Raw genomic sequence first — 16,073 nt, 5'->3', positions numbered from 1 at the left:
TTATTAAAAAAATTTCTTCCAAAACATGTGATTTGGCATTATTTTTGGACTATTTGAGTACCAAATCTAAAACGACATCATTTTATAAGTTTTAGTGTGACATCTGACTGTTCATGTTAGAACTCTTTTAATACTTGTATGCTACTAATTATCTCAAGAACTAATGTTAATCACGTTTGTTAGATTTAGAGACTAAATTAAGTCAATTGAAACTTCAAAGACTAAGAATGTGTTTGGTAAACGCTTTAAAAGCACAAGAACCACGTAGGGTGAGCATGGCCCGATCCGACCCAAAGACCCAGCCGGTCCTGAACACTTTATGGGCTAATTTGGTGTGATTTCACCGAGTCTAGGGCCGGGTAAGAGTCTAAAAAATAGACCCGGTCATTATTTCGGGTCGGGTCCAGGCCATAGCTCGGGTCACCAGAACTCGGCCCGGTGGCCCGGTCATCATACACAATTAATATTTTGTGTTATTAGTGATGGATGATGGATATTCTTATGTGGAATATAATAAACCTTAATATTTTGTGTTATTAGTTATTATAAGACTATAAGTTAATGTTTTATGTTTAAAATGCATAAGATTTTAGATTAATGCATAATATTCTGTTATTTGTATTTATTTAAATATTTGGTGTTATTAGACAATATTAATATTGATTATGGTTATGCTTTAATTTTAGAGAAGAGTTAGTTCTTGTTATATTTTTTAAGTGAATTTTACCATGTCGAATAATGGTTGGAGTCATGAAAATTTGGATATTTTCACATGCTAGCTTATAAGAAGGTATCAAGGTAATGTAATGTTAACGACTCGATTTTCACCCGATTTTTACTCGGTATAATCGTGAACCGAAAGTATATAGGTTTCATCGAGTCTAGAGTCGGATTTGGGTATAATAAATAGGTCTGATATATATTTCGAATCGGGTTTAGGTCACATCAAATCCGGTTTCACCCGACCCATGCACACCCCTAAAAGCACGTTTAATCTTCTTGAACAATGTCATAATTTTTTGTTTGGCTAACTTTCTTTTTCCTCTGAACGCGAACATAATTCTGAGTTGAACTCCCTTTTAACATCAGCAACAAATAGTAACTTTTGTGTTTAGGTTTTGCATTCAATTGATAGATTGAAAAATTAATTAAAAAATTTATTTTTTTTTACTAATTTTTCCATTTAATCTCATTTACAACGAGTCAATGAAAGATACCAACAATATTCATAAGAGTTCTTGAATTTTTTTCATGACTATACTTTATAAATAAATATTTTTTTAATATTATTGTTAGTATTCTTTGTTAAGTTTGATAAAATTGTGAAAGAATAAGAAAAGAAAAGAATGCGAACTTTTATTGATTATTGATTGATTGAATTGTACTGAAATGTATTGTAAACTATGAAGGTAAAACTAAATATATATAGAGCATTGTCCTATGAAAGATAAAAGCAAATAAAGATAAGATAAAAACAATTAAAGATAAGATAATAAAGACTAAAATTAAAATTGAATTTTTGTATTCTGTTGGGCTGAATTTGTGGGCCACGATACTTCTTTATTGTTGTCATGGGCTAAAGTAGAAGAGTAGTTTAATAAAGTTTTAATTTTTTGTTTATTTTCTTGTTAATAATATAGATATTTTTATTTAGAGTTTTTTTTTCATGTTCACTTATGTATATTATTGTATTTTTTTAATAGAATTTTTAGTACTTATTATTTATATAAAATTTTTTAATTATTTTTATTAATACATATTTTTTTATAGAACCTTATTTTTTTATTTGACTTCAAATATTTTTTATTATGTGTTCTTATATTAGTATATATTTTATTTACTATTGTTAATTTTTATAATATAAATTTTATTAGAAAAATATAATTAAATACAAAAGAGTATTAAGAAAGAGTACTAAAAAATTATAATTAAAAGAGTACTAAATTTTAACACATAAATTTAAATTCTTTTCAAATAAAATTATAGTAAAAGAGTGTAAAAATAATATAGTTTTAAATTATATAAATTTATATCTTTTTTAATAATTTTTATCTAAACGTAATTTTAAATAATTTAATCCAAACAACATTAATTTTATTATAAACTATTTTGCTATAAAATTATCACATATAAATTACATTAATACTAATTTTTTTTTATCAAAATTAAGTTTATAAAATTAATTTTATACAAACTCTCATTTATAAATTTTAATTCAAATACACACTAAATTAAGACTTACGTATAAATTCAAAAACTAACCTAAATATTAACCCTTCACAAAACTTCTGTATTAGTTTTGGTCTTTCCCCCACATTAATTATTCAATTAGCTTCTTTAAATGCCAAATTAACTAAATTAGTTGGTTGTTTTCGTTCTGACCGTTGTGTTGAAGCTGCTGACTACCTTAATTTGAGTATGCGGCATTTCCATGGACTTTTGTCTTACTTCTAAATTTTGGAGTCCGTTCACAAATTTAATAGCTCAAAAAATGTTTAAGGCCATTAATTACTTAATACAAAGATTATATTATTAAGTAGTCTCTCTCAATTTATAAAAATATTTGAGAAACAATAAAAATTAACTTAAATTTATTTAAAATTATTTTTTATATTTATTAATTATTTTAAAAATAAATATATAATTTTAAATAATATATATTTAATAATTAAACTTATGCATTAGTTAACTAACTTTATTTTATTGTCACAATTTATTATATTAAAAATGTTATATTAGCACATTCATCTATTTAAATAAGACAATAATATTAATTATAATTAAAAAAAAAACTAATCTGTCTATTTTATACTCTCCATTCTCTTATCTAATAATACAGAGTACAATAAAAAGGAGTTGTTAGTTGTTTCCAACCTTATAGTCGTAGAATTAGTATTATTCATTAAAACACAGATAGAAAACAACCCAACATAAGTGTATTGTAACGAATGACTGTAACACTATTAATTAGGCATATAATTAATGAATATATTTATCAATCTTTCGCAGAATTACCATATGTTTATAACACTTTATGAAAATAATAAAAAAATATTTAAATTTTAATTCAAATAATAAAAATAATTTTTTTTGATAGTATAAAAATGATATACATATTTATATTAAGATTAGATTTTGTTATTAATTTTTTGACTAATAAATATATGATTTAAATTGATAAATTTTTTTTGCAATTCTTTATCATCACAAATTTTTCTCTAATAATTAGACTCATCATGTATATAAAAGTAAAAGTAAAAGAATAAAATTTTTGTATATTTTTTTACTTTTGGCTATATATATATATATATATATATATATATATATATATATATATATCATAAGATTGTTATTAATTTTAAATTTGAATCTTTCAAATTTTATAAATCATATCTCAACAATTTAAAATAGTTAATTAGAATTTGATTTGAACTTAAAATTTAAATTTATAAATAGAATAACTAATTATTTTTAGTACTCATTTAATTTTTTCAGTTATCATACTATTATTATATTTTTAGTACTAGCAAAGAATATAATAATATTCTATTTGAATTAATATAATTATTTATTTGATCGAATTAAAATAATAATTAAATAATTCTTTAGCAAAGATTAGAACACTTGTTAGTGTGTGACCTCATCAATACTAAGCGGATAGTAAATTAGTCAGATTAAATTTATTAATAAAGGTTGGCGTCTAACAACATTCCTTAACGACTTCACGTATGAAGTAATATAATTTTCACGCACATTATTTTCTTACCATAATAATTATTGCATATAAAAGCACTGATTGCATATATTAAATAGCATATTATAATTATATATGTTTATTAATTTATATTCTTATTAAATGAATATATATAACTTATATTTATAGTATTTTATTTACATAATAATAATAATAAAAGCGCATTCTTAAATGATTTATTTTATTTTTTAATATAGATATTTTTAAATTTTATCATAATTGAATTTAAAAAAAAGTCAAATATTTAAATTACTTTATTTAATTGACAAATTTACTCATAACATCTATATATTTATACACATAACATCTATAATTTCATATTAATAATATTCATAATTTCGTACTCAAAAAATATATAATTTTATACTTAAAAAATTAATAACTTCATACATAAAATGTCTATAATTAATAAATTTTTATAATTAATATTACTAAATTTATTATATAATATGATGATTTAATAATTACTTTTAAAAATTTATTTCTTATTTTTTTTATATTTTATTTTATATTTTATCTTTTATAATAGTCTATATATAAAATATGAGTTGTATAGTAAAAGTTATTAAATTTTTTTAATTTAACATTTATAATTTTAAACAATGAATTGGTGCTAAACTTTTATTTATTATTTTATTTTGCAGGTCAAAAATTAATAAATTTAAACGTTTTTTATTTTCAATAAATAGAGACTAAACAAATTTAAGATGTTTTTTATTTTTTATAAAATGTGTTAAGGTGATTTGAGATTGTTTTAAGATTAAAAGCATAAAAATTTAAAATTTTTATTTGGGAGAAAAATTATAGAATTATGAATATGATAATGAAAGAGAATTTTTTTGAGATTTGATTCACATTAAATTGAAAATTGACTTTTGGCGTAATTAAATGAGAGGATAGTTATAAAAAGAAATTAATTGTATCAATTAAGTTAGGAGAATAATTCACACTCTCTTTTAGGTATAAATATTATTAATCATATAATTTTATTTATTGTCTATAATATTTTAGATACCTAATATTACTCATATAATAAATACATTCTTAATTTTCATGACAATCACAGAAAAAAAAAATCGATTATCATATTTATTTTGAGAATATTCTATTAACAAATATACAATAGTTATAATCATTAAAATTTTTTAGATTGAGTCACTTCAATATAATATATATATATATATATATATATATATATATATATATAAATTATTAATGTCTTTTTATTAATTTTATAACTAAGAATAGCTTATATTAAATTATAAATTTTTTTATTATTATAATCACTATTATAATAATAATTTTATAAATTTAATCTAAAATTTTATTATAGTAACTCTTTAATATAATACTAATAATAAATTATTTAATACATAATAAATTAGATATAATCCCAACGCCTCTTAATGCCCGTTTCCTCGTTTCCATTTTTACTTTTATCTCACCATGCATTCTCTTTTCGAGAGGGTTAAAACTTCTAATAATAGTTGTCAAAACTGAATCAGTGATCGAACTGGTCAGACTACTGGATCACTGAATTACTAATTTAACTGGTAGATCACTGATTGAACCGGTTAACCCGGTCCTACATAAATAAAATATATAAAATAACTAAAAACTTAAAAATTAACAATTAAAAAATATATTTTCAATAACATTTTAATAAACATTAAGTCTCAATCCTAAAAATAAGTAATACAAAAATAAACATAAAATTTGTTAGTACTATTAGTCTATTACATAAACAACTGAATTTAACACAATAAAAATAATAATTCATGGATTATATCTAAGGAATAACTTCAAAGTCTAGATATCTTTCTTCATCTGACAAATCTGGAGCTACATCCTGATTGGTTTCATTCTGATTTGTATTTTCTGCAGAAATATTATTAGCTTCACCATCATCTCGATCATCTTCCAGATTCAATTCATCTAGCATTTCAATAATGTTTCACAAATCATAATCAATAATAAGGCAAAACATTTGGTTAAAGCATTACAAAATCATCCCTAACAAAAATATACCCAAATCATCTAAAGCTGATTGAAGAGACATATTTGCAAGATCATTCCGTAAAGCATCAACTTTTTCAGGAGTTAAAAATGATGGTGAATCTTTCATTATCCATTCCGAATGATCCTCAAATGTATCAAGACAAATTGGATCATAACTTTGCTTTCTCATTCGGTTCCTATATTATCAATTAACTTGATTATTCTTATTATGACTAAATTTAAAATAATGCCTTCAAGAAAGAATAATAAAAAGTACCTTTGTTGTAGCCTTAAGTTGTAATGAACATAAACAAGATCATTAAACTTTTGATGCTCTAACCAATTCCTTTTCTTTGAGTGAATGTGTTCGAAAATGCTCCAGTTACGCTCACAACCTGAAGTACTACAAGTTTGACTCAAAACACGAATCACTAACTTTTGCAGGTTTGGTGCTCCACATCCATAAGATTCCCACCGTTGATCTTAACATAAAAAGAAAATATTCACAATCATAAAAATCAAATCTTAAACATATCACAATCATAAAAGACTAATTTTAATAAAAAATTTACCAGGCATCATGGTGCTTCGCTCACATATTGCAGACTGTCTTCCAAAGTCTCCTTCAGCATTCTTAAAGATTCTCTTCTCACTTGTTAATTTAGTATTCAAATCAGCATCACCATAAGCATATCTCTCAATGACATCTAGTAGGCAAGGAATTGTTTCTTTGTGCTTGTCAAATTCTGCAGAATTAAATCAAAAAGCTGGATTTAACGAATAACCAGCAGCATGAAGATTTCTTTTAAGTTGTAAATCCCAACGTGAATCTAAAATCTTTAAATAAGGATCAACAACCCTTTTTCTTTTTTGAAACTTCATCACCATCTCTTCCCTAGCCTTATACATAGCTTGATAAAGGAAACCCATTGCAGCTCTATCTTCATTATCCACAATACGCAATATACGAACAAGTGGCTCCGTAAGTTTAACAATATCAGTGCATTGATTCCAAAATTTAGAATCTAAGACTTGATCCACAAACTTTTTAGTTTTGGCTTCTTTAGAGTAAGCTGAACTTGTCCATTCTCTAGATGTCACCATAGCTCTCAATGCATCCTTTTGAGCCAGAATACTTTGCAAAGCAATGAAATTAGTGGCAAATCGAGTTGGAGCTGGATGAAGTATTTCTCGGCCGCCTGTGAACTGTCTCATCAAGTACAAAGGATGGCAGTGATTATAGATATACTTCGTAATCATTGAAGCTTGTGACACAGTTTCACTCACTTCCACTAACTTCTCAATATCCTGCAATATCAGATTAATACAATGTGCCACACAAGGAGACCAATACAATCTAGGAAACTTCAATTCCAACAACCTTCCAGCAGCAACGTAATTTGCAGCATTATCTGTCACTACATGTACAACATTCTCAGGACCAACAAATAACATAACATCCCTAAGCAACTTAAACAAAGCCTCAGCAGTTTTCGAGATATGAGAAGCATCAACTGACTTTAGGAAAACAGTTCCTTTAGGGCAATAAACCAAGAAATTAATTAAAGTACGCCTAAAACGATCAGTCCATCCATCAACCATGATAGTACATCCAGTTTGTTTCCAAATCACACGATAATCTTCAACCATCTTCTTTACATCTTCAACCAATTTACTCAACAAATATCCAAGAACTCTTTGATAATTTGGCCCTTTATATCCTGCACCCATGTTTGCAATAGCATCGATCATCGGCTGATAATAAGCTGAATTAACCGCATTGAATGGCACAGAGGCATCTTGCAATAGCAATATCACACTTCTCCACAATTTTTTTGCTTTGGAGAACACTTTTGATAGTTGGTTGAGCTCCAGGTGTTGCTGCCGGTGGAAAAAAGGATTGTAATCCCTTCAGTTGTTTTCCAACTCCCTTTCTAGAGCTAGGTGCTGGAATTCTTGATGCTTGTTGTTGTCGCATCTCATTATAATCAATCTCATCAAATTCCCTTTCAACTTCATCACAAGCGTTATAACTTTCTGCATATTCTTCTTGAGTTTTTCTTTTCTTGGTTCGAAGATCTTCAATGTTTTAATTGAATTGGTGTCTCACCATAGCTGGCACCTTTCGATATGCCTCAATATCTCCGCCTTTTTCAGCCAAATGATGCGTAACCCGGTTAATTCCTCCACCCCTAATAAGCTTGTCATAATAAATACATAATAGAACAGTTTTTCCTTTATCCACAACTTGTTTACAATGTCCCCATGCAGGATCAGTATTTCCTCTATTACTATTTTTTTGGGTTCCAATTGTTGGATCAGAAGTTGATCCTTGTTCCTGAGAAGTTGGTGTTTCTGATGGTGTATTTGATGAAGCCATCCTAAATTCCTAATCAACCAGGACTAAATGACTAAATGACTAATCAATAATCTAACAACAATGGATATTCAACAAATTGAATAGAAATAAAACATAAATCAACAACCAAGAAAGATCAAAATAAAACAGAATAATCAACAATCTAAATTCTAACAGAAATCAAACAGAAATCAACATACATAATCAATCATTAATCAATTAATCAACATACATAATCATTAATCATTAATCAACAATCTAGAGTAACTTAAAAAAAATAAAAACTTTAAAATACATACCTAGAGGGACGAGCAGAGAAGACAGCTGCCGAGCAGGAGGCGTCGAGCAAAGAAGATCAGAAGTGGGACTGAGGGAGACCGGCAGCGATGACTCACTAGCAGGAGGCGACGAGCAGAGAAGATCAGAAATGGGACTGAGGGAGACCGGCGGCAACGACTCACGAGTAGGAGGCGACGACTGACGAGCAGGAGCCGACGAGCAGTACGTGACTTCAATCTTCGATGGAGGTGCTTCTGGGCTGTTGTGGGTGGCGCACTGTGACGGTTGCCTCCTGCGACGACGGTGAGCCGGGTGAGGTGGCTGAACGGGTCTCTCTCACACTCTCTGTCTCAGGTGGAATGTGGTCTCTCATGGAGTCATGGCCAAAAGGTTTGGGATTTGGAAAGGGAAACAGAATAGGGAAAGGGGACGTTGGAGGCAGCTAGGGTTTCAATGGAGCTCTTCAGCACTTCAGCACTTTACCTAATTTTTGTTTTTTTGTTTTTAATTTTAAAGGAAACGACGTCGTTTTAAGGGAATTTAAAAAAAAATAATTCGAACCGGTCCGGGTTAAATGAAACCCGCCGGTTCACCAGTTTTGGTCAAACCTGGCCAGTTCAAACCAAGTCATTTCAGTTCGCTTCCTTGTCCAGTTAGGAAGCTTAATCGGACCGGTTAGGTCACCGGTTCACCTAGTTTTTGGTCTGACTGGCCGGTTCGGTCTGGTTCTGACAACACTGCTTCTAATTAAAGTTCGGTCAATATAGGCTTGTAATTATCCTTCATGTACAAATTATTTAACCATATAAGTTTATATAAGTCTTTTTTCGTTAAATCATCCTCATGCATGTGTCTTACACACGCTCATTCCACGCGCCTCTATCTTAATTTAACAGATTTCAATCAACGCGCGAATATATAACTTCATTTTTTAAAAGGATTTTATTTCTTTTTTTAAATTTGTCTGCATTTTTTTTCATTCGTTTTTGTGCGTTCTCTTTCGTCGTTTTTGTGCGTTTCTCTCTGCGTTCTCTTTTTTCATTTCTTTTCAATATCCTTTGTTCGTTCGTTTTTGAAATCATGGTCTGAAATCGTTTTGAAGATAATGAATGATTCAAGTTCAGATTTTCAGCTGAATCAGAGCGAAATGGATTATTGTTTTGAATCGAATGAAGTGCCTTAGGTGTGGTTGAATTCCAATTAATATTTTTGTTAGTAATTTATGATTATCTAGGTAAATAATGTTGTGAATCTTGCTTGTTAAAATTGCTATTTATTGTTAATTGTTTGAATTGAAGTAATGTAGTTGTTCTGATGAAAATTGATGTCCATTACTGTCCATTTTATATCAGATTTTTTGGGATAAATCAAACATATTATTTGGGTGTAATAGGTGAGATTTTTGGTGTATTTACATGTTCTGACTTTTCAATTGAGCGAGAATAAATTGTATTATTGTTTTGACTCAAATCAAGTAGTGAGGTGTGGTTTGAATCTAGAGAATGTAGCTTGTTCATAGTTTAAGATTTTACAGTTGAATTGTTTTAGTTTCTGTTTGATGCTTATTGAATAGTTGTTGTTGCATTCTACAGTTTATCCTAACTTTTAATATGGTGTATTGTGGATTTTTTTGGGTGTATTTTGTAGTTTTTGTGCGATGTTGATGAGGAGTTTGTTCTAAAGGTTGGGATTGGGATGACATTTAACACGCTTGAAGATGCTGCAAAATTCTACAAAGATTATTTGAAAGCTGCAGGCTTTTCTACAAGAGTTTGGAGCACAAATAAGAAGGGTAACGAAATTAAGAACTAATTTATTACATGTAGTAGAGAAGGGAAATAGGAATTGAAAATATCTCCGACCGAGAAGACAAATCACTCAGCTTGTTTAAATTATCCTGCAAGAATTTATATACACGTATTGAAGGACATTCGTGTTTGGATCATTTCGAAGGTCGTGTTGTATCATTCACATCCCTATTGTCCAAATCAAATAGAGATGCTTAAACAGCATAGGGAACTAAGTATATCCGTGCGTCGTACAATAGAGAATAACAAGAAAGCCAGAATCAGACCAAACAAAATATACCAATCATTTGTCGCAGCAACCGGGGGTCACCGCGAGTTAAATTTTGTCGAAAAAGACGTGAGAAATTACATTACAAGAGAAGTGCGGAATGTTTTGGAACTAGAGGATGAAAAGAATTCGATAAATACTTATTAAGAATGAAAGAGGAGAATCAGAATTTCTTTTTTGAGCTCGAACTCGAGGTCGATCAGTCGATTAAGATTGCCTTTTGGGCGGACGCAAGGATCAGGGATGCCTGTGACTCTATAAGTATTTTGGAGATGTTATTTCATTCGATACCACCTACAATACAAATAGGTAATATTCCATTCTGGTTTATGCTGTTCAGGTAATGTTATTTTTTAAATCTGTAGCAGAGGTGTACATTGCATATTTTTGGGTGTAGAGAGAGATTATTTCAGCGGATTTAACTATTTTTTTCTCTTTCGTATTATTAAGGTATAATTTGATATTTGTTTCTTTTTTCGGGGTACATCACCACGGTCAGTCAACACTTCTCGGATGCGCTTTGATGAAAAATGAGGATACTCAATCGTTCAAATGGTTATTCGAATGTTGGCTTCATCACATGGGAGAAAATGTTCTAAAAGGCATTCTCACCGATCAATGTGTATCGATGCAAATGGCCATCAAGGCTTGTATGCCCACAACGATTTACCGATGGTGTATTTAGCACATCATGAAGAAGATTCCAAGCAAATTAAACGGCTATAAGAGACACCAAGAAATCGAACAAGAGATGAGCCATGTTGTTTAAAACTCTCTTACGAAAGATATATTCGATAGGAATTAGAATGATGTTCTGATGAAGTACGGTCTTGGGGACAACAAGTGACTTTCATGTAATGTTTTTTTTTTAATTCTGTAGCAGAGGTGTACATTGCTAATTTTTGGGTGTATCCTTGTTCTGATTTAGGTATTTTTTGCAGAGCTTTTCGAAGATAGTCATATATGGATTCGAGTTTATGTTGATCACTACTTCTGGGCCGAGATGAGAAGCACACAAAGGAGCAAGAGTATGCATGCTTTTTTTAACAAGTTCATTACGCGGAACAACTTTACTCACTTATCCAATTTGTCAAATAACACGACAATTGCCTAGGAAGCAGGGAGAAAAAAGAGAGAGAGAGAATCAGATGCTGCAGATTTTCATACAATCATACTGTGTGCAACAAAAACTTCAATAGAAGCTCAGTTTCAACATGTTTGTACTCACGATAAGTTCAGGGAAGTCCAAGCACAATTCATAGGAAAGGTGAATTGCATCACAAGATCAAAGTACTCCGCTCTAAGCAATATGGTATACGAAGTTGTAGAACAAGTTTCCAACTCAACATTCAACAAGTTTGCAGTTACATACGACGCGGTAACAGCCGAAGTTAAATGCCAGTGCTTATTATTCGAGTCAAGAAGGATATTGTGCCGTCACGGTAAAAGAGGGTTAAGCTTTGAACGAGTAAATAAAGTGTCATCGAGATACGTATTAGAACGATGGAGCAAGAACGTAAAGAGAAGACACACACACATCAAGAGCAGCCACGACGAGCCTCTGTTGGAGCCAAGAAGCAAGAGATTTGACGAATTGGTGTGTCGTTCGCATAATATATGTAAATTTACATCAGAATTTGAGGAGCTCACTGCGATTTTGCACGCTCTTACGATAATGTCATGTTTGAGATGCAAGAACTCAAAGCCAAAGCAAGAAGACATGTTCGTTATCTCACGAAGATGCTAACTTGGAAGCTATAACGAGCTTCAAAGCCCTCCACGGGTGAGAACAAGAGGACGTCACAAAAATAGACTAAGTTCAAAGATGAAAAAACAGATTACAAATGCTTCAAAGAAAAAGAAAATGAAATCTCTAAGAGAGGTAAAAGTGATGTTCTTTAAACAGTGGATAATTGAGTTTATTTTTGTTAATAGTTTTGCTAATATGTAAGTTTATTTTTTCCAGTTGAACTTTTTGATGGCCCATCAGTGGTGCAATCAAATTCTAACCAATATCGTGGCTATATTATGAATTATCAGTTTAGAGATCCAGTAGCACCAAATAGGTTTTGGGGTGTAGAGTGACAGTATTTTGGTGTACCGATGAATCTTTCTTGGTGTATTCTGCATTCTCTTGTTTTTGATTTAAATTTCTGAATTCCCATAAGCACGCAATTTGGATGTATTCCGATTATTTTTGGGTGTATTATGAAAGTAATTCGGCGTAATAGTATGTCTAGTCTTGTTTTTTTTTTTTTTTTTGAACCTGTAATTGACCGCTTTTGAATATAGCAGAGACAGCTTCATAGAAGTTTATTTATGCAAACAAAATTTATAATAAGTTTAGATTAAATATTCACAAAATATACAAAAAGTATTCAAATTATTCACAAACTACACAATATTCAAACTAATCACTGTCAATATCATCTGAATCTATTTGACAATATGGACTTAACAATACTGCAGACGGCTTGGACAATTTTATTGCTTCGCTTTTCTTAATAACTTTATCTCTATCTTGATTCATCTCATCAAACAGAATCCGCAAAGCGTATTCAAATCTGAAGTGGTCTGCCTACAGTTTAAAGACTTTTTTTTATTGAACTTCATCAATTTAGTAAAGTAATATAGAGCTATATATTTTTAAACACAATTACCTGTGTCTGATTCTCCCAGTGATATTTCTCCTTTTTAATGTTTTTTGACTCGATTATCTCGAGCCATTTCATTACATAAATCGCACAATCGAAGCTGAAAACAAAAAATACATTAGCAAAATAAAATAGGACAGTAAGAGAAAGCACAAAATTTTCAGAGAGAAAGATTTATACCTCATTTTCTGGCCCGCAATGTTGATATATGGCGGTTCAATTTGATCATCATCTTTTCTGAGAGGTTCCCCCCGGCATATACCCTCATTCTAGAAATCATATACCCCTAAAAACAAAAAACAAAGCAAAATATAAGAAAGACTACATTTGAAACCTAATTACACCCAAAGGATCCCATAGCATCTTATTTTAAACAGCACTACACCCTATTTTTATATTGCTAATAACAGACTGAAACCAAAAAATTTATAGAGAAAACAGAATTAACTTACAACAAATATATTAATTTTCATTCTTTCTGGTGAGGGACACTTCTTGTAAAATGGGTTAAGGATACGAAATTTTTTTGTTTCTAACATCAGCCATTCATATCCACCAATAATCCGCGTAGCAAACAAGTGTAAATATCTGAAGTTTGGCTAGATCGAATAGTGTTTTAATTTAATTGGCACATAATAAAAGAATTATGATAAGAAGTTTTAGAAACGAAAACTTACAAATGGATGAGATGCCAATTTTTTGAGGTCCAAAAAAGGGATGAATATTTTGTAGTCTTCAATGTCAAAGGGCTTTTGTGATTTTGTATGTAAGAACTCGCCGCCGGCATGATTCTCAGTAGCCATATTCTGTAGAATTTGTATAACACCGAAAGAAATAGTTACTACACCCAATACATTACATAAATGCACCCAAAATTGAGTTCAATACACCTTACCACAATACTAGGGGGAGACAGTAAACTTGTTCTTCAAATCTTTTAATTCTTTATTTGCTGAGAATTACACACACGTCAGTCACAATCTAGAAAAACAAAAAACCCAAATTAATTACATCAATATTGCAGTCACAACTCATAATAAAATCATTAATCTTATTCTAAGATTACCTTAGCTTCAACATGTGTACCAGCTTTTAAAGACGCGAAGTGAATTTTTGACATCTGCATCGATTGTTGAGCATTGAGGATGCATAGTGGCTCCCACTTATTAGTGCTTCCATCCTCATTGGTCTTTATATTTGTGGCTCAGAGGAAGCACTTTTCTTTTAGGTCACTCAGCAATTCTCTCCTCCTCGCAGGAGTTTCCAATTTTTTAAAAAAGTGGTCGGTAGGCTACACCTTTTGAAGCGGGAGACTTCTATCCTCTGCAAAAGTCAAGACCGCCGCAACCCCAGTGTTCGCAACTTGCTCTACCAGTTCCTCTAAATCTTCAACCAGAATCGGGCTCTCTTAACTCTTTCCCTTTTCAGACGCCGATCGCCCCTCCTGAATTAGTGTCTCTTCCTGACTCGAATCAATAAAGCCAAGGCTGAATGATGGTGCAGGGATATCTTTCGGTACAAAGGATACTGCCCTGGCCATCATCATCAATGCAGCAGTGGCTTGAGGGGCTGGTTGACTGCATGTTGACATTTAAAATATTATAAGAATAAGAATAGACGAATGATATCGAAAGAGAGTTATATTGTGTATAACTTATATTTTTTTAGAAGGAGCTGCTGGCTCTGTGGGTGTGCCATCAGCAGGTTAATGGGGTTGTAGAGTGCTGCACGGTTAAAGAAAAGGTTTTAAATAAGAAAAAAATCAAATCCATCTTAATTCACAAGAGATACACCCAAATAAGAACCAAATACACCTATATATAGAACACATGTAACCAAATATTATTCCTTATCCTTTAATTGTTTCTTCTCTAATTTTCTCACTCGGAGACTTTGGAGGGGTTGGTTTACTCTGCAGAGGGCTTGATGCTCTCATCTCTGACGGAGGTAGACATACTTGAAGCGGAACTCTAACCAAACAACAATAAAAAGTTAACAAATTCTCATAAAATAGAAGATTAGAAAGTTGGAATTTAGTTGTAAAACTCACATCTCGAGCGGTTCAGATTGCGAATGTGTCTCTTTTCGAACAACAAACATTTTTTGTTGAGCTGGGTCGTTGAATGATTTCTCTTCTACACCCAACCTGAAATCGACTGATATAATGTCAGAATACAACTCAAGCATTGAATAGAAATATAGCATCTGTTTTATGAGAACTTACATAGTTGCAGATTTTTTTTCTTGCTTTTTTTTTTCTTGAATAAAATATTAAAGGGCTTTTTTTCCTAAAAAAAATACATACAGAATCAAAAGCGAAAAATGGTAACACAAGAATTAAGCAAATGACAATAGAAACAAAAATTACATGCTATCACTGGGTTTGTTTACACTGCTTTGATCCATCTGTGTTTGAAACACATGATCATTTTCACTTTCCAAGTTCATCTCTGGCATTCTAAGGACAAAATAAACATCATTCAAAAAAAGTACACTATTTAATTACATCAGAATCTACGAAATTCTATCAAATAAAGGATCTTATGTTTCGGATGAATCATAATGAGCTTTCGTCAAGGGGATGGATCCTAGCTTTCGATATGTCTGCCCTTTTTTCCTTTATCCTCGAAAAGCAAAAACAATCATCAACAACACAAACACTTTAAAATTGGCAATATACACCCAAATTCAACATATCCTTGTGTAGCCTTTTCATTTGTTTTTTTCTTTTTTGATTCTCTAAAAAACTCTTGTATTTCTTCAGTTTTGACATCAGTTCTGATAGTACATACAAAAGAATATATTAACAAATAAAATTTTGATGAAAAAGAGTAAGATAGCTTTACAACGCATCTTACACATCATAGGATTTAATTTGTTGTTCAGAAAATGAATGCTCAATAATGTGCTTTATTTTTATGGATTGCGTCCTCGAAATCAAAGAAGTATCAAT

General features: G+C 30.5%; 1 protein-coding gene across 1 annotated transcript; it reads right to left on the bottom strand.

Moving 5' to 3' along the window:
- Positions 1 to 5,543: 5,543 nt before the first annotated feature.
- LOC107607723 (uncharacterized) lies at positions 5,544 to 8,132 on the bottom strand. Its single transcript, XM_088495024.1, has 6 exons — positions 7,863 to 8,132; positions 6,577 to 7,633; positions 6,325 to 6,498; positions 6,030 to 6,234; positions 5,783 to 5,949; positions 5,544 to 5,689 (listed from the first exon to the last, which is right to left on the bottom strand). The coding sequence occupies exons 1-6, from the start codon at positions 8,130 to 8,132 to the stop codon at positions 5,544 to 5,546; spliced, it is 2,019 nt and encodes a 672-aa protein (XP_088351150.1).
- Positions 8,133 to 16,073: the final 7,941 nt, after the last annotated feature.

Source organism: Arachis ipaensis, chromosome B7, assembly GCF_059453495.1.
Source record: "Arachis ipaensis isolate K30076 ecotype BB chromosome B7, ASM5945349v1, whole genome shotgun sequence".
In the NCBI taxonomy this organism is placed as follows: Eukaryota; Viridiplantae; Streptophyta; class Magnoliopsida; order Fabales; family Fabaceae; genus Arachis; species Arachis ipaensis.
This window is presented reverse-complemented; position numbering and strand designations above follow the sequence as displayed.